The 18,795-nt window shown below is 40.9% G+C and overlaps 1 protein-coding gene across 7 annotated transcripts; it reads right to left on the reverse strand.

Moving 5' to 3' along the window:
* Positions 1 to 755: 755 nt before the first annotated feature.
* On the reverse strand, positions 756 to 18,794 carry znf821 (zinc finger protein 821). Of its 7 annotated transcripts, none has more exons than XM_006780110.3 (6): positions 16,118 to 16,504; positions 8,558 to 8,689; positions 8,298 to 8,413; positions 6,641 to 6,739; positions 5,983 to 6,149; positions 756 to 4,489 (listed from the first exon to the last, which is right to left on the reverse strand). In XM_006780110.3, the coding sequence occupies exons 1-6, from the start codon at positions 16,155 to 16,157 to the stop codon at positions 3,523 to 3,525; spliced, it is 1,521 nt and encodes a 506-aa protein (XP_006780173.1). In that variant the 5' UTR covers positions 16,158 to 16,504; the 3' UTR covers positions 756 to 3,522. The 7 variants fall into 7 exon arrangements, with proteins under 7 accessions (XP_006780173.1, XP_006780174.1, XP_035760740.1 ...); XM_006780111.3 differs by lacking the exon at positions 16,118 to 16,504 and adding an exon at positions 18,679 to 18,794 and having other exon boundaries at positions 758 to 4,489; positions 8,298 to 8,416; XM_035904847.2 differs by lacking the exon at positions 16,118 to 16,504 and adding an exon at positions 18,638 to 18,794 and having other exon boundaries at positions 758 to 4,489; positions 8,298 to 8,416.
* Position 18,795: the final 1 nt, after the last annotated feature.

Genomic DNA, 18,795 nt, shown 5'->3' on the forward strand with positions numbered 1-18,795 from the left:
TCCAAAGTAAAATGCACACAGGTAACTCTTAATATGTAATCTAGTTATTTGGGATTTGAGCGCATTTGGTATCTTCAGTAATTGCACTGGTTACCTCACATAGTATATCACAATAGGTCCTGAAATTTGTTTCTCATTTTATTATGTCTGTTATTTTGCAGGACATTTCTTGTTTGTGTTTCATCATTTCCTGATAGTCTTGGGGAGTATATCATAGCTGGCTATTTTGATGTCAGTGTCAACTACTACCCTGTCCACCATAATGTTTATGAATTTCAGTCTAAGCGTGCATGGTGCCCACTAAAGTCCTGAGTTGTTATGATGATACATGCGTAGACCTACATTTTTTAAGTTTGGCACTCAGTGATGATCTCACTCTGTGCTTAAAGTTTACGCTATTAACCTTTACAACTATTAGCACTTATAGATAATTTAGAATTGCCAATTAACCCAGTGTATCTAAAAATAGGGGTCAGGTTCTCCTGGGAGGACAAAGCCACTTCAGCTAAAACAATGAATGACCAGGGTGGTAATGCTGCGAGTTTAAGTTGAACTAATGATTCATGTAGAAACACAATTTGCAGGTGAGATTGTGCTTTTACTTTAGTTTGATTCTTGAAAACTAAATGCTTCCCCTTGTTAATGAAGACAATGGGCTGCAGGGACTCAAGGTTTGGAAACAACAGAACTGATCTTATGCAGTGCTTTGTAGGAAAAAAAAAAACAATGCAAAAAATGTAAACAATGCTGCAAACCAACTTTATAATAAATTCAATGTTTATTTCCACATTCTTATCCAGGTTTCGTCACGGTCTGTACATCTGTTATTCCAGTAACAGAGGATGGCGTCCCCCAAAGTGCCATCCAGTCAGAATGCATTGATATCACAACTAGCATGTTGTCATTAGCAGTTTAGCTCATTCATTTGGCCTTGATCAGAAAGACTTCTTTTGTAAACATGGACATTGAGAGAAAATCCTGATAGAATATAGAAAGGCCAACATCTTGAAACATTTTTCGTTTAAACTGTAAAAAACAGGCAGGCATAAACAAACAGAACACAAGCTCATGTTGAACCATTCTAGGACGAGTGCAGTTTCAGGACATGCAGTGTTTTTACCTAATCCACACTGAGAGAGCGCTGCTGCCAAAGGACAGCGCCGCGTCAGAGTCCACAGAACTTCCTTTCAACTAGTAAGTGAAGTTGTAGGACAAACAGGGTCACAGCAATTTCAAAGAGCAACCTCTGAGAATACCCAGTATTCATATTCTGAGAGAAAGAGACGACACCTGAAGCCTTTGTTGAGAACACTGATCTGCCCTTGGTAGAGTGTATAGTGAGAAGGATGGCAGTGAAACCCTGTTTCTTTTTGTGCTGAACTAGGAAGAGGAAACATCTCTCAAAAAAAGACAAAAGTGTCTCTACTAAAAGTCCCAAAACTGCCTAAAACTGTTCTGTTTGCATGACAGGTCTACAAATGATTCTTATGGGCTGGGGTGCCGTATCCAGGCCCTGAGCCCTCTGAGTTAAACTGCCTGAGTAGCTGAACTGTTTGCTTTGAAGTCTGTTTAAAATTGAGGTCGCATTCTGCATAGTTTCAGTGAAAAGTGAATTAATTTCCTTTAATAAATAACATCTGTTGCATAGAGGTTTGATGCACTCCTAGAAAAAAGCCTCTGAGGATAAAACCAAAACTCCCTTTAATTTTTTTGTCTTTTGTTTTTTCTTCATTAAACCTGCTGGAACTAACAGCCAGGTGGGTTGCGACTCGTCTAGGAGTGACTCAAACAGAACCGCTGCTCGTTCTTCTTTAAAGAGTACTTCTGAAACTGCTCATTTGACACTGTTAAATGTTTGCATCTGGATAAGCAAAGACAAGAAGAAGTGGAGGTAACAGCCAGGAAATTAAACGAGGGTTATCCAACCATGGCCTCTAATTTTAACATTTTGTAAATCAACAAAACACCCCAAAACACTTTTACAAGAAAAAAACAAACAAACATATATATATATATATATATATTCACATCATATTGCATAAATATGTGCTGGAATGAGGTTAATGAATCTCCTGGTATGGGCTGTATGTGCCGTGAAGTTAGCCCCAGTGCTCAGTAACAGATGAAGGAAACAAACAAAAAAAGTGTTTAGAACAATGTCCACTTGTCATGTGACTCCATAAAAGTGACTTGCAGATATAAAACATAATTTAAGTGGTACTGTTTACACATCTTGAAGGTACTGCAGCCTTACAACACATGTGGATGCTACACAAATTGCACAAAGCAGAGGTTGCATTATCTATGTATGATTTCCCGTATGACGGTAAAAACCCACCGTGTCGGAACCCGCTCATGAGGAAAACAAATGCATCTTTTAGGGCAGAATTCAAGTAATGCAACAAATTCTGAGGTCAACGGGTAACATGTTGTGTACTGTTTCTTTGCAACCACTTACAAGAATAGAATATTCCTCAATGCAATGAGCCCAAACATATAAGAGGTAACTAATGTATTTTACAGTACAATAACAGCAGCACAGATTTTATGACTTTACTTTTTTGTTGTTTTTTAAGAGCCAGAGAAAACCTCTGTAAAAGAAAGAAAAATATAAATGACATTGGCAAAAATGTTCGGAGTGTAAAGACGTGAGAGTTGTATCTTGGCAAAGAGAATGTACAAAGGTGGACTGCATTGAAATGTAAAACTCAGAAATAAGAGGAATGTAGCTCAACACTGAACACGTTCAATAGGACATTCATTCAAACTTTATGTCAGAATCTATAACGCCTCTTGTTTTTAAAATCACTTGTGAATGTGTGTGTCCTATTAAAGTGCCTGAATGATAAATACAAACATAACAATGTAAAGAAAACAAACAAAAATGACCTGCATCCTCGGTAGTAGTGTACAGTACATATAGAGCTTTGGAAGCTTGGAGTTGGAACGCAGTAAGCCACAGGACAGAGGGCGCGACCACGGCGCCAGCTGAGGTAGTAGTTTGACTGAACACGAACTTCCCAGGGACCCATGGTAGCAGCTTGAAGAGAGAGGTGTAGCTACCTGGAAATCAGAGTCACTGGGCTGGCGGAGTGGACCAGAAAGGAGAGGGGACTGTGGCTACAAAGTCCCCTCTCCTGTCACTGAAGGTCCATGTGCAAATGATTTTTTTTTTTTTGTCCCCTCAAAGGAAGTGTAACTGCTCCTATGAGTATGAACTGTGTTAAATCTGCTAGTCCACTGACGCAACAGATAAAATCTCTTTACAACATGCTCTTATGTCATCATCCATACAATAAGAAACATTCTCATCCCTGTTCCCAAGGTTTTCTAGGCTGTTTAAAAAAAGACGTTGAAGAAGTTTTTGTTGTATTTAACAAAGCAGCTTGTGTGCGAAGCTGTTCGACGCAGATCGAGCTGAGAGGTTCTCTGTGAACAGGCAGCCTGATGGCGCAGTGCAGAGGTTAATGATGCTGCGAGAAGCCAACTGGATTCTGCCCTCACCCGATTGGCCTGGACCCACTAGGGCAGCTTCATGAATAGACCATTATCAATGGAGGGGACAGGCATAGGGCAGGGAAACTGGAAGAGACTCATGTCTGCTGTGAGGGCAGCCATGGCGGCAGGATCGTGCTCTATCTGTGTCCTCAGAGCAGGGTCAATCTTCTCCAGCCGTCGCTTGATCCTCTTTGCCTCCCTCTCGCGGATCAGCCTGGCCTGCCTCTTCTCTGGTGTCTCGTTGGCCCTCTTTAATCGCATGGCCTCCCTGTCCCTCTGCAGCCTGCGTGCCCGCTGCTCCTCCGTTTCCTGCATCCTCTGCATGCGCTTGGCCTCGCGGTCCCGCAGCCGCCTCAGCTCCCTCTCTTCTTCTGTCTCACACGCCCGCTTGTTCTTCTTTGCCGTGCGCTCACGCTCCAGACGCTGCAGTCGGGCCTCCAAGGGCTCGTTCTTCCGACGCAGAGCCCATTTTCGCATCGGTGACTGGGCCGCCACTAGCTGCTGATAAGCCACGCAGCTGTTGCACACCAGCAGCACTCCGGCAGGATACACCGGCATAGGGCTCAGGATATCAGGGATAGGAGGAAGGCCTGAAGAGGAGGAGTTGAGTGCATCAGGGATTGAGGCGAGGGATGGCCCTTCGGAGAGGAGACTATCGGGCAGTGAGGGAAATGCGGGTCCCTGGTCCGTGCACGGTCCTGATCCTGGCCCAGGGCCATGACATGGTCTGGGGCCTTGACACTGGCTTGAGATGTGACCCTGCCCCTGGCAGGAACGTTGGGCTTGACATAGGTTGGGATTGGGGTTAGTTGCTTGACACGGGCAAGGACCCTGACACGAACTGGGACTGGGGCCTGGTCCATGGCAAGAGTCAGTGCAGGGGCCCGGGCTGCTCATGGGGCTGCTCGAGAGGGAGTGGGACATGGAACTGGTGTCCCTTCCCCCAGTAAAATCCATCCTAGTTGTGTCGAGGACTTCTTTAAGCTTCTCCCTACGACAGGATACATGAATCAGGTAAACATCCTTTTTTTTTTTTAAGTGGTCTGGACTCTTCTAGGGAAGCATTAGATCCCTGATAGAAGGCTTGCTCCTGTCTAAATCTTTAATGTGGGGATCATAGAGCCTTTCACTTGAGGTCTCCTAGACTAGATTTGTTTCCTGTTAAAAATAAACGTATTCATTTTATACTGCGTCTAAGTAAAATGCTTTTAGCTCTCTCACAAACTAACTTTCTTCTGAGTTTTGAACAGCTAGGTGGGGTTTCTGTGCACACAGCCAACGCGTGCCTGAGATCACGATATCTGCGATATACTCTCTCGCTTACGTTACACAGAGACAAGAGAAGGAGAAAAAAAAAACACTAAACTATCTGAAACTAAGTGTTCAGAGCAGTCTGAAATCCGAGATTTCACCCCACAGGGATTTTTTTCCACCAGCCTGCAACAAAGGCTTCATACATCAGACTGACAGGCATTGTTTTTGCCTTGAATTTTTGTTAGCCTGGCTTGTATGGTCACATATTTTAGGCAACAGTAAAATTTAGCTTCTGTCAAGCTGCAATGGGAAGAGATGACTGATTCCGTGTTAGTCGTTTCCCAAACGTTTTTGCTTCAGAGTGGAATAAGGGCCATGCGTCAAATGAACTCTGGCTAGCTCTCTGGAGAGAAGTTTAACAGGCTGTTAACAGCCTCAGAGGAGGTGACTGTTCAGAAAACACTGGTTGCCAGATGCTGGTTATGTTACTTTATTGTAGCTGGCTGGAACAACATGAAACAGCTTTTCCACGTACATCTAAGATACGCCTTTATTTGTCTCTCTTTAGAATAACAAGTATTTATGTTTTATTTTTCCAAACTTAGCAGCAAATGCTTCTGCCAACTGTAATGCTTCATGACTTTTCTCTTCTCTCCTTTTTATCACTTCACACTGCTTCTCCTTCTACAATGCGTCCTGACCTTGTCAGTTCTGTTTAAATTAAAAATGTAATGGTAGTTGCTAAGCAACACGCAAGTTTATTTCCATTAAATCTGTCATTGCAGTACTAATTTTATTCATCCCTCATGCTCTGCATTCTGTCTAATCCCACACTTGGAAAACCATTGCTCTTTCTCATTCTATTATAATGTATTAAAGAGAAAATGTGACTTCTTTTTACTCAATTTATATTTTCAAAGGTTCGACAAAAGAAAAGGTTTGTCTTTGTCTACACTCCTGCCAGAATCAATTTTTAGATACTAGAAAAAGTATAAGGCCTCATTTTAAATAGCTCATCCTTCTGAATCAGTGGTGTCTTTTCACATTGTCATAAAGGGACCACATATGAGATATTGTTTTAAAATTTTTAAGATAAATGACATAATTAAATAATAAGCACTAAATAAACACAGAAACTTCAGGGCCCAGTTAGTATAATTATATCACAACATCTATATTCAATCTGCATTTAAGACCTGAGATGAGAGCTACAGCAGAGATGAGCTCAACCTGTTAAAGTTGTTGGTGTCTGTGAAGCGTGCACCACAGACAGCGCAGTTGGAGAGGCGGTCCTCGGAGTGGATGAGAAGATGGCGTCCAAGTGAGCCGGGCGAACTCAGGGCTCGCCCACACACTGGGCACACATAGCTCTTGGTGTTGCTCATCATAGTCGTGTGCTGTTACAAGACAGCAAACAGAGATGAGTAAAGCAGCAAACTTAAAAGATATGATAACTTTGTATTGCAGGCGATTATCAGTTTGCAATATGTTTGCAAAAGAAAAAAATAACAAAGGAAATATAAATTTAAAATATTATGAACTTGAAAAGCAAAATTATAATATTTAAATTCATGTCTGCAACAGTTATAATTGATGCTGTGGTTGTTATGCATGGTAGTACAAATGCAAACAGCATATAGAGTTTATACAACGTTTACATAAGAAAAAGGCTGGGAGGCCACTCTGAACCAAATTTATTACGACAATAACAATTATAGTTAACGCTCGTGGCACTATTCCCACAATCCATAAAAACAAAACTATGCAGCTATATGACAAAGTAGACAGATTGCAGAGCAGATAGGCTGCTGCCACATGGCTTTGAAAATTGCATTTCTTTTTTTGGTTCTGTACTAGATCGGGGCAGGTGAGACGATGTTATTCTTACCTGGTAGACATGGGAGATGAGCTTATCTGGGCTGCTGAAATCCAGCGGGCAGAGAGGACAAACAAAGTTGTTGCTGTGCTCTCCCCCTTCCTCGCTCTCCTGAGGAAAGTCAAGAACCATTTAAACCCGTTTCACAAGCACATCTAACACTACATTCAAATGATTTTACACCTACATCAAAACGTCTTACAGTTGTAAATCACAAATCTGAATTCTGAGTTATTTATTAAATTAAAATTTCCAATTTGTATGATGGCAGTTAAAACGTAAGCACCACACTAAAACGGGCCTTGTTTTGATCTGAAGCATTTTCACAAGTGGATGAAGATGTGTTGAGTGTATGGCTGAGCAAAATTCCCACAAGTCCCGGTGACTCACTGACAGTGACATCACACTGTGTGCTGAGACAGATGTGACTCACAGAACATTTTCAAACAGAAGGTGCAGGCAGAAAACATATTGGTTGAACCTGGGGGTGTCTAATAACTCAAAGGGCACTTTTGAATAAAAATATTGGGCCAGACCTCTTCATCTTTGAATTCGGGTGTTCTCGAACCATTGCACAGGTCTATAAAATCAAACAGCCATATGGTCTGCCTTTACAAACATTTGTGAAAAAATGGTTTGCTCTCTGAATTCCTGTGTGTTGCTATAAAATGACGCCAGCGTTGCAAGGACAAGTCAGTTCATGAAATTTCTTCCCTCAAAAACAGTCACGATCAGCTGTAAGCTGTATTATTGCAAAGTGGAAGCTTTTAGGAACCACAGCAACTCATCTGTGAATGTGGCAGATCATGTAAAGTTACAGAGCAGTGCATAAAATTCACCAACGCTCTGCTGATTCAGTAACTGCATGTGGTTTCATGGCATGGGTTTCCATGGCTCCTGTAGATGTACTAAGTAGGTAGCCCACTACTTTTTTTTCCACTTTTACTATATTAGTGATGTCTTTTAACTGATTATTTATCATTTTCACTTTTATCTTTTCAAAGCAGTAAGACAAAAATGTCAAAAGTATATTATGTTAATTGTTATTTTGCATACAAATAGAAAGATTTTGGTGAAATATCACTACTTCCTTTCAGGTTATCTCAGGAGAAATATCTGCAATATTCTCTAGCACAGCACATTAGCTTTAAATTCACAGATGCATGAACCTAATTAAACATCATAAAACTGGAGCAGATGACAGGGTGGGCATCTAGATGCAAATTACGGTTCACATTGACTTGTTTTTCATGCACGACTGATGGATGAGAGTTGATAAATTCTTCTCACGCCTACCAACTCGTTTATAAACCACATATTTCATAATCAAACAGATGCAGGGCAGATACTTGTCTTCATTTTTTTTTTTTAAATCTCTGTCATGTTTTGTTTGTGTGTTTATTCCACACCACAACGTTACCAGTATGGTCTCTTCTAGTGTAATGCATAAGTTGTGTTCAAACTAATTGATGATGTGCCAAGAAGTTGCTTTCAAAGAAGTACACAGTGAGAAATAGATAAAATCTTTTTCCAGTTATGAGAACCTTACCAAACCTTTGTGCGTGTTCCTTTTTTGTATTTGTTAGAATGAAATAAACATTATTGCCATTCAAAGCACCATCATAAAGAAACACTAGAGTGAAGGTGTCTAAATTAGCAGCCCTCTCACCTCTTTGACTCCTGCTCCTTGTAGGAGACACTGCGTTCTCTTGGTGGTCATGTGGTCGTCAGCAGAGGTGTTGGAGGACGAGTCTTCGCCGTGGTTTTCTGGGTCACTATCGCTGTCTTCTATGGAGGCAAACACAGCCCTATCAATACGGACAGACAACAAAACACAGGGCAGGGCTTATTCTCACTAACACCCCTCATTCCAAGGACATTCCTACAGAGTCCAACAGTCCTTCCCTGACCCTTCCCTCCATCCTGTACCTGAGAAGCTATCCTGCCCTTGGACTTCCTGGGAGTTGTTGCTGCAGCATTCACTGTCCTCTGTGAATTCGTCTCTGCCATCCATGTTAATAGTGTGCTGGAGTCCTGTGATGGTTGAAGTGTGGAATGGCCCTGGAGATAGAAAGACAGTAGAAGGACCGTCGGTAAGATTCTTGAAAAGTTGACTTTCTCACTTGTGGTACATGTAGAAAAAGCCAACAAGCTCTTTCAAACTAGGCTTCAAGACAAGACTGGAGTTGACCTTCTCATAGTCTTGAGACACAACATTAAGACCTGTCATGCCAGTATTAACAACATGTTGGAAATGGACACCAACAGAAACTGTACTACAGGCTAAATCAGCACTCCATCCTTCTAAGATTGGGAGCTACGTTCAGCAAGAAGAGTAGGAGTGGGCCTGTTTCCAGATAGACCCTTGTGGAACAAAGGAAAATGACGAAAGCTGGTAGTTTTGGAACTCCAGTGGCAGGAGGCGGCTGCAAGATTTGCTAATCTTAGACGCCCAACAGCAAAAGTGGATGAAGTGAGAAATATTGAATAAAGGGACAATCAACTGGAAACGCACTCAGGCACATCATGACTTAAATCAAAGTGAGCCTTTGTCAAGGCAGGTATACTTAGAGACACAACCAGGTGCTGAAATCTCTGTCTATCAATGCCAAAAGAGCAGCACCACTGCCGCTCCAAGAACAATGACAAAAATATTCTCCATCACTGACCAGGAACAGACTTTTGAAGGAGGTTGTTACTAGAAAATGTTCTTTGATACAGGTCAACAGCTTATAATCCCATCAGAAATAGTTGCTTCTGCCCAAAGACCAGATCTGGTACTTTGGTCCACAACTCTGTATTGTCTACTTTATAGAACTAAAAGTACCATGGGAAAAAGCTGTGATACACTCAGCTGAAATCAGATGCAGAGCATTGAGGCTGGATAGCAACAGTTTAGCATTCCATAGTTAAATTTATTAAACACTTGGAGATGCACAGCCAAACCCTATGCCACCACCTTCAAGGTGATTCCAGGGATTGCTTAGCGCTGCAGTCAATGACTGTGGATGAGGAGGAAAGACCCCAGCTGTGCGCCAAGATGTTAGGGACACACACCCAGATCTGATTCGCCGGTACAGGGTGTATTGTCAGCAAAAAGCCCCAACACCTAAAGATGCTGAGAAATACAAATGAGGATGTGTCCCTAACATATCCTGGACATTGATAGAACAATAATCTTATACAGAGGACAACTACTACCATCTGGTTCTATGTGTCGAAATCTTGGGCCATAACAGTGTGCCTTGATAGTACTGCAGGTATACTTTTTGTGCAGTTAAATATTAAAAAGTCATGACTGACAGTCACTGGCCTTCAGCCTGACTGCAGCTGTTGTTGGGAGGAGTTAAAAATGCCAACATGTTGCCAAGGAAGCTAAAGAGGCACCTGGAATCCTGACATAACTTCAGAGAGAAATCTCCACTTCAGCAGATGCTGGATCAGAACCAGGGACAACAAGACTGCCTGTTGGATTGTGTATGACAGAATCTGATGAATTTAGTGCAGCCTATAGTGAAGCACAAAAAGAACTGAAGGCCTTTTGCTCAAAAATATCTTCATCTGACTGCACAATCAGAAGAACTGATGATATTCCAAATGAGGCTTCTTATATAGATATACTCTGAAATTTTATCCTGCCTTGGGCACAAAAAGAAAACGATTTTGAGCAACTGTCTCTACCCATACATTGTACCCGGCATATGAAAGCTTTATCTCCATAGCAACTTCATTACAGCATCTGCTACTGTTGTGTATCACAAGAAGGTATAAATCTTTAAATCTTTTAATAAAAGTGGTTTCACCTATTGCTGAAGTTCCATGGTTTTATCACACTTAATGTGGATCACGCCATCCAACTACAATTAAAAAATCTTGAGATTATTGCAGAAATATAACACGCTAATGAAAACAAAACCTATAATCAGAGCAAAACAGATAGAAAGCTGTCCCAGAGAGTAAATTATTGAAACCATTCTACCTTTTTCTTAACACTCTGGGGGCGCGATCAGCTTGAGAAGAACTTCTTAGCAGATTCATCTGGTTTTATATGACCTATACAACAAGCAGCAGGATTCATACAAAAGCAGCAAGACAAGCCCAGTTGCATATATGCATGCACATTTACTTCACTTGCATCCCAACCCCCACTATTTTTACACACATATACAATCACAGATACATGCTAGCTGTTCCGACAGCCATGCTGCAGTCCCACGGGGGTAGCAGCCTGCACTGTTATCCTCCAGCTAACTGCCTAGCTGCTCCGTTTCTCTCTCTCTCCTTCAGTACCACCCACACACTGAACAGCCTGGCTCGCCCTCTGTCCTCCCAGCTTATATATGGAGCTCTGTCTACTTCTATATCTTTACCATCAGCTCTGAGGGGGAGGATAAAGCTTTGCACCATGACAGCCCATATGTAGCTCATTTTACTTGCCGCGATGCCACACTTTATTGTACACAGCGGCTCTTTTTGGCTGCAGGATGCGATGCAATCCCTTCACTTTTCTTCTTATTACACTGGACTCCGCAAACGCTCATTCAACTGCCAGCACTGCTCCTTTGGATGCAGTCTTGGTCCTCTGGCATTCACACATAGGAACATCACCACTTGAGATAGCGAAAATTAATGATAGCTTAAAATCCAATTTTCTTCCCTTGTGTGCTCCCTCTCCATTTACACAGATCAGAAGATGGGAGAGAGAGATCCTGACTTCAGTTACCTGAGACTGGCAGAAGTAATTACAGCATTCATCACAATCCTGAGGTACTGTGCACGGTGCACAGACACACACTTTCTCTTTTACTGTGTGTGTGAGCAAGACAGAAGTATAATCTTAAAGCTAGTCATTTGGCTACTTGTGAGAAGTTGGTATGTGAACACAGTTTGGGCACTTTTCCCACAGAAATCCAAGCATTCGTTAGAGTGGGTCCGAGTATTGAACTGTGAACTACTACAACAGGCTGGCTTCTCGGCGCAAAGCCAATGATTGATGTGTGAGAGATACCCATCCCCCCACCGCTACGGTTCTGTCTGTACATCTGTCTCTCCTTGCTCCCCCCCGCCGCCACCATCACCACTACCCACCCTCCTCGCTCCCTCAGTCTCTAGCACTGCGATGTTATCTCTGAGTCTGTGTGTCTGTAGGCAGGAGGTGACGCAGTGTCTGACTGAATCCAGACAAAGAGACAAACTCATCAGCCAAGAGACACACACAAGAGGGAGAGGGCTGGTTGGGGGGGGCGGGCCGGGGGTGGTAGGGTGACGGAGGGGTAGCGCACAAAACAAAACAGACAAAAGACAGAATGCCAAAACTCTACTCAAACACAGAGCAATGGGGGTCCTGTTGAATTCAAAGGCCCCTCCTTCTCCTTTTCAGCAGCCATCCCCTCCAAAAACGCACACATGCAGACACACAACACTGTCTGAATCTGCAGAAGTACTGGGGCCCCCCCTCTTACGTCCACAGACTTTCTGGAGAACAAGGACGGTGGGCCAGACATCTGATCAGTTCTCACCATGAATAACCTACATGTTTAGATTAGGATACAAACACCTTGTAGCCACACGAGACTCAAAGTTGGATTCATAACAGCCCCCCCACCTGAGAACTCAATTTCATAGTTGGATCAACAATACATATAAAGTGTGAAATATTCTGAAATAACACCTTATTTGTTATAGTTCATACTAATAAAAGGTTTTCAGAACTTCTACATTTAGGTACAGAAAAATTATGAAACCAAAACCAAAGCCTCACATATACTGTTACACAAATATACTGTACTTCCCTGACAGGCATCCACTTGACACCACAAGGGTATGCACCACCACCTCCAAACAAAATACTTTTATGTAATGCATAAAAATCTTGAGTATTGTTGTACATCAAACTTAACAGCTAGACAGACACCGCTGTTGTATCATTGTCTGGAATTCCCTGTGTATGTGTGTGTGTGTGCGTGAGTACTACTGAGTGTGTGCATTTGTGTGTGTGTGTGTGTGAGCATGTGCATGTGTGTCAGCCCGCTTGCCTGTCAGACTGTCTCCCTGCCTGTCTGGTCTGTCAGTCTGTCTGGTCTGACCCACTCAAAGGGGACAGCTCTTTGAATGCAATTCATACCTCACAAGAAAAGACAGGTAAAACAAATCATGGTGAGGAAGAATGAAAGTTGGTGTGCAAAAGGTGTTCTTCTGCACTCACACTCACACTCACACTCTCGTGCCATGGATCTGGGTAAGAATTTAAAAAAATATATTATACAACAGTCTTGGGGCCTCCTGAGGCCTTTCGCTCACTCTCAAAGGTGTTTCAGAGCAACAAATGAGCTCATTAGCTCACAGGGATAACTGCGGTCTGCAGCAAGTGTGAGATGCATTTCTCCAGAAGTTTAAACAAACTATCTTTAGAAAGGAGGGTCGCAGCATACTTCAGTAGATTACACTGGGCAATCCCCTTCAGTGGACAAAAACTAGCTTAAGATAAGAGGTCAGCGGGGTAAGCACTGACAAGAGCATCCTGGTAAAAGATGAGTCACCAACAAAATATCTACATTAGAGGGTCTCCCAAGAGCTCCTGAGATCTGCTTCAATAAATTTATCTGTGCTTTATAAAAATATGACACATTTTAAAATAGAATTTGGTCAATAAATATCAGTAATCCTTACTGTCAGTATGCATTACACTGTAAGCGACCAGTAAGCCCAAGGTCCCTTCTTTAAATGGAAGAATTTATTATTTAGATAAAAAATTATTTAACAGATGAGCAGCAAACCATCACATATAAACAACAGAAACCAGATGTTTGTTTATTCAGATGATTGCTTACCATTAAAATAAAATCTTAATTAAAATCTTAAATTATTGTTTGGGATGGGAAACTAAGATGTTGAACAGAATTAGAAAGTAAGCATGAAAAGTGTTTGTGTAGCAGAAAAATATTAGACGTATCATTCAATAAAGGAAGAAAGGGGGAAATAACAGAAACACTCTTGCATACAACGCAGGGGAAGTCTTGCTGCTTGTGTGCTCAGTAATGCTCTCCTGCAATCTTTTCCTAAATCTGAGCTGTCAGAGAAAACTGAATCAAGTGCACACATAGCTACTGTTTGTACAAGCTGAAACCTCTGTCCCTTCTGTTCATGGTTTAGTCATAGGTGGGGTTTTTTTTTTGTTTTTTGTTTTTTAAATGCCTCATACTTTTTTTTTTTTTTTTTTAAAAACGAGCAGATAACTGACAAAAATAACATCTCAAAACTGAAACCAGAAACATGGTTAGCCACAAGCCTTGATACCTAAATTAACTGAAAGATTCTTTCACACAACATTTCTAGTCAATATAAGCTTGTCGGCCTTAAAGGAGAGATATTTATAAAAAAAAAATTTAAGCCTGTAATCAGCACCAACAAGTAATAAGCTCCACTATTAAAATACAAGTGATAGTGGCTACTTAAATTATTTTTAAAAATGTACCAGGAGTGTGCTCTTTCACATATTATGTAACACATTCAGTTATTTGTCATTACATGCTGCAATAGTGTAGCTTGCATTGTTATAAGCTTGTGTACCTGTATGTGTGTGAGTACTTTGGCAGGTGTTTGTCTGTCTGTGGGTAGCTTGTTGTTGTGATTTGGCACTGTATAAATAAAATTGAACTGTGAAAGACAGTGCCAACAACAGTACTAATCACACACACAAAACTTTACAGATGAGATCTAAATGAAGCCGAGTTTGAGATTGTGTGTGGTGCGGCTCCCCGAGTACTGAGCATTAAAGTGTAGTAATGCCTTCTGATCACCAGACGAGGTTTTTCCTGGCTCAAAATTGGCCTTTTGGGGATGATGCCACATGCAGGTAAGGTAAGAGTATTGGGTATCTTACATATCTTAGTTATTTTTAAACAACTGATAAATGAAAAAGCGAGTCGGGTTAAAGACTAAATTTAACCCTACATAAAAACTGACTGATAGTTTTATCACTGTGCGGGTGGTTTTTCTGTGGTGTGGTAAACACTAAAATTATGCTGGAAAAACCTTGCAAGATGGTCACTATTGATTTTCTAGTCTGTTGAGTGCATCTGACCTGAGCTTGCTCTCACTGCATTTATTGCCCATTTTATGCCCGTTTCTTTTGTTTTCATATATCTGTAAATAATAACTGTGGTCAAGTGGGACCGCACTAAGATTGGATCAAAGTAGCTGCATCACCCGTCAACACGCTGGCATTAAGTATGCATGGTAGTTATTACTGCATTATTACCAAGCATGATAGAGTAGCTATTATTGGTTTCTACTTGTGATTCTGTGTGTGTCATCATGGTAAAATGTACCATAGAGATACCTCAAACTGAATTTCGAAAATGCTGACAGTTGTTTGTATATGTGTCTGTGGGCAAATTTTGCCAGTGCAGTAATGTCACAAAAGCTGTAAGGCGCTGACACAAAACATTACATATCTGTATTCTTCAGCGAAATAATGGTTAAGTCAGAAGATGGGTGTGGTCCAACTCATGAGTGCTGAATACTTAGTACTAATGAGTCTAAATGTCAGTATTCTGGCATGTGTCACAACTGGTGTGATCCCACTGCAAGATGGTCTCTAGTTATAGGACTCATGGGCAGGATCACACAAGTTTACCAGCTTGGCATCAACTACAAACCTGCCACATTTCATGGCTTTATCTGTTATTCTGGCAAAACCTGTTCCCAAACATACTCATTTCGGCACATTCCAAAAAGCTTTTTACCTTCAATATGAAGAAAAGTCACCAGGACTGTAATATTTAAAAAAAAATTAACCAGTAGTCTTGGTAAATGGGGTTTGATTTACTCAAACTTAAAATACATGTTTGTTTATCAAATAATCAAAGAATTCTGATAAGGAAGTTACCACTCTTTGCATTGGCTCTATGTGGACCAATCACACTTACAGCCACCTCACAAAATCCAACTTCCACCCGTGAAAAAACCCCCCAACCCAAACCCAAAACTCAATGCATGCACAAAAGCACCTGCCAAAATACTCAAAACTAATTCTGTGGTAGTTCCTGCAACAGTAGGTATCCTGGGACTGCATTTTTAAACTATGATACACATGCATATCTTTTTGGACAATCTTCATAGAGTTAAAATACTCCCTAACCCCTTACCCTCACATTAACCATCACAATTAAAGTGCTAACCCTAACCTACCTCTACCTCAAAAAATAAAAAACAACTTTTGAACCCCAAACTGCCTTTTGCCTAAATCCTGGTTCTTTAAAAGCTGTCTGGCAACACAAATATCATTAGTTACGATGTTTATATCCTACAAATATAGATAAAACAAACAAACAAACAAACAACACACACATACACGGAGAGAGAGAAAACTCACAATGCTTGCCTCGCAGCGTGATCATGTCAACCGACCCAAGTATACACGGATAGCGCAAGTGTCATCAATAAAACTCGTGAAATAGTAAGAGAGACAATACCTGAAATACCTACAGTTAACTTTGAAGGGGTTGGTCTGTTTTCGCCTGGACATATTACTGCCCAAGCCGGTAGGAAAAATTGAAAATAAAAAAAAAATAAAAAAAAGAATATCCTAACCCCGGACGCTCCAAGTATGTTCCGGACAGAGGGAGCAGATGATGAAGAAAATAATAATATTTAAAAAATCAAATCGTTTAGATCAGAAACTGGGTCGTTTTCGGAGATTAAAAAATAAAAAAAAACCGGGCACATTTAAGAGTCACATTCTTGCGGTCTTTTTTGTTGTTGTCTTTTTTAAAAGCCCCTTCTTCAGCCGATTATCGGGTTAAGACGATGTCCAAGCCCGGACAGAGAGACTCCGAGCAGCTCCGAGCTGCTCCGATCCCGATCCGCTGGCACCCGCGCACAACTGCAGCGCAGCACGAGCTCAGCTGATATCTAAACGTAAAAGGAATGAAGCTAACGTCGAACAGCATTGTGGGATGTGTAGGGACGCAGGGGAGTTCAAGTGAAAGATACTATGCTGCATTCAGGTCGTGTGGGAGAAAAAACCCCCGACCATGTTCAAATATCAATTTAAAGTAAGTAAATTGCTGTGGGTGGTTTTGACGAAGCAATGATTCCTATGTAACTTTATAAGCTCTGTATAACCTGACAATGACACCTCAACTAATAACTAATAAATATCCATCCAAGGACTACTCAGCACATCACATCCCCCTACTCAGCACATCACATCCCCAATAAACACTATCATAAGAACTAGATAGATAGATAGATAGATAGATAGATAGATAGATAGATAGATAGATAGATAAAACATAAAAACAAACCCATAATCTGAAAGGACATTGAGGGATTAATGTGTCAAATCCTATTCTTAGGTTAAATTATTGTTCTAATCATATTCTTGTATTATGAATATTGTTATTAAATAGAAATTAATGTTCAAGCAATTATTTTGCACTTACACATTTGATAAGTCAGTTACACTTTTGAATTTATGTTGCCATTAGACAAAGAGTACAAACACAACATACAACGGGATGCTGCATCCTGTCACAGTGACAAAGTAAACTTTTTTTCCTGTTGTATGGCCAAATGAAGAAACTGACAACATACAGAAGCCTTCTAGAGTGATTCTGGACAACCAAATTAAAAAAAGAAAAGTACAGTATGCAACAAATAAATAGCACATCTTTAGATTTACAACAAACAAAAAACAAAATTGAAAACTGCAACGACTTAGTTCTGTTTAGTCACAGATATATACTCAGTATTTCTGTAACTTACATTATACAATATAAGTCTTTTGTTTTACACAATGAAATTATGTGAGAGCGGCAGTCCAGGGAGTGTGCTAGGGCCTCATAGGAGAATTTTTACAATAAATACACACATAAAAAATACATTCAATTGGGCATTTTTCGATTAACAGGGATATATTTTTAAGATTACCACTAAAGTGTATAGATAAACCTATAGGATAGAGGTACTTTATAGGCTAAATAAAATGATGATCCAGTCCTTCACTTTCCTTGAGTGAAGGGGTGGGGGGTGGGGCAGTTGTAGCCTATCCCAGTCAGAGTCAGGGTATACCATGGACAAGCTGCAAATCTATCGCAGGGCTAACCCATAGAGACAAATATTCAAACTCATATTCACACTTGAATTCACACTTTAATCTAACCCCATACATGTCTTTGACCTGGGGGAGGAAGTTAAGAGTTTTCGGAGAGTGAACCCCTAATACAGATGTGGAAAGAACATATAAAGTACATCCAGAAAGGCCTCAGACTGAATTTAAACCAAGAACCTTCTTGTTGTGAGGCGACAGTGCTATTTCAAATAAAAAAAAAAAAACATGAACATTTACTTTTTTTTATGCATATTTTTTTATTCTAAAAATGCACAGAGATTCCTCCACTGATTGGACACTGACAAAGCTGAGGGTATTTTTCTGTTACAAAAGCCTTACTATTTCTGAGCCTCTCGCACAGTTTGTGATACCTTTGTGCTCCCTCTAGCCATAATAATAAGAAAAAGTAGTGCTACAATTGATCATGACACTTGTAATTTCATTTTCAACTCTCTTTCTAACTGCATTTCCTACAGTCAACACTAGATGTCGCTACAAACCGTTGGACTGTCAATGTCATAACATTGCATGTAGTCGTCATCACTGACTGCCACGAGTAAACTGACCGCAGCACCACATTGACCGGGTGAAAATGTACTCTTCCGCACGCTCGAGCGAAAATATGCCATCTCAACAAAATAATCTCGTCAGGTCATGAAATCGCCTTTGTGAGGCAAGTGGCAGATGACACACATTCAGACGCAAACGGCACGTCACGTTATCCACAGTTATTTAGATATCCAGTCAGTGAGTACAACGGGATAACATCAGCTAGCTGGCTAATGATAACAAGCCTAACGTTAGCCCATTATAGTTACTGTGAGAACGATGGAAGCGAACAAGCCACACAGCAATTAGTAAATGATAAGAAAGGGTTGAGTACAGTCACCTACCTACATCTCCCATCATAATGAAGACATAATTCAACTATTACCCATGTTGTCCAGTGAACATATGAGGCAGGAGTCTCGAGTAAGGGGCACAGACTGTGATTAAGTCCTCCCGTACAGCTAACGTTACTGTACGCTGATGATAAACTTGAGCTCTTCTT

This window comes from Neolamprologus brichardi, chromosome 1 (genome assembly GCF_056152115.1).
Source record: "Neolamprologus brichardi isolate AB-2024 chromosome 1, ASM5615211v1, whole genome shotgun sequence".
Lineage (NCBI taxonomy): Eukaryota > Metazoa > Chordata > Actinopteri > Cichliformes > Cichlidae > Neolamprologus > Neolamprologus brichardi.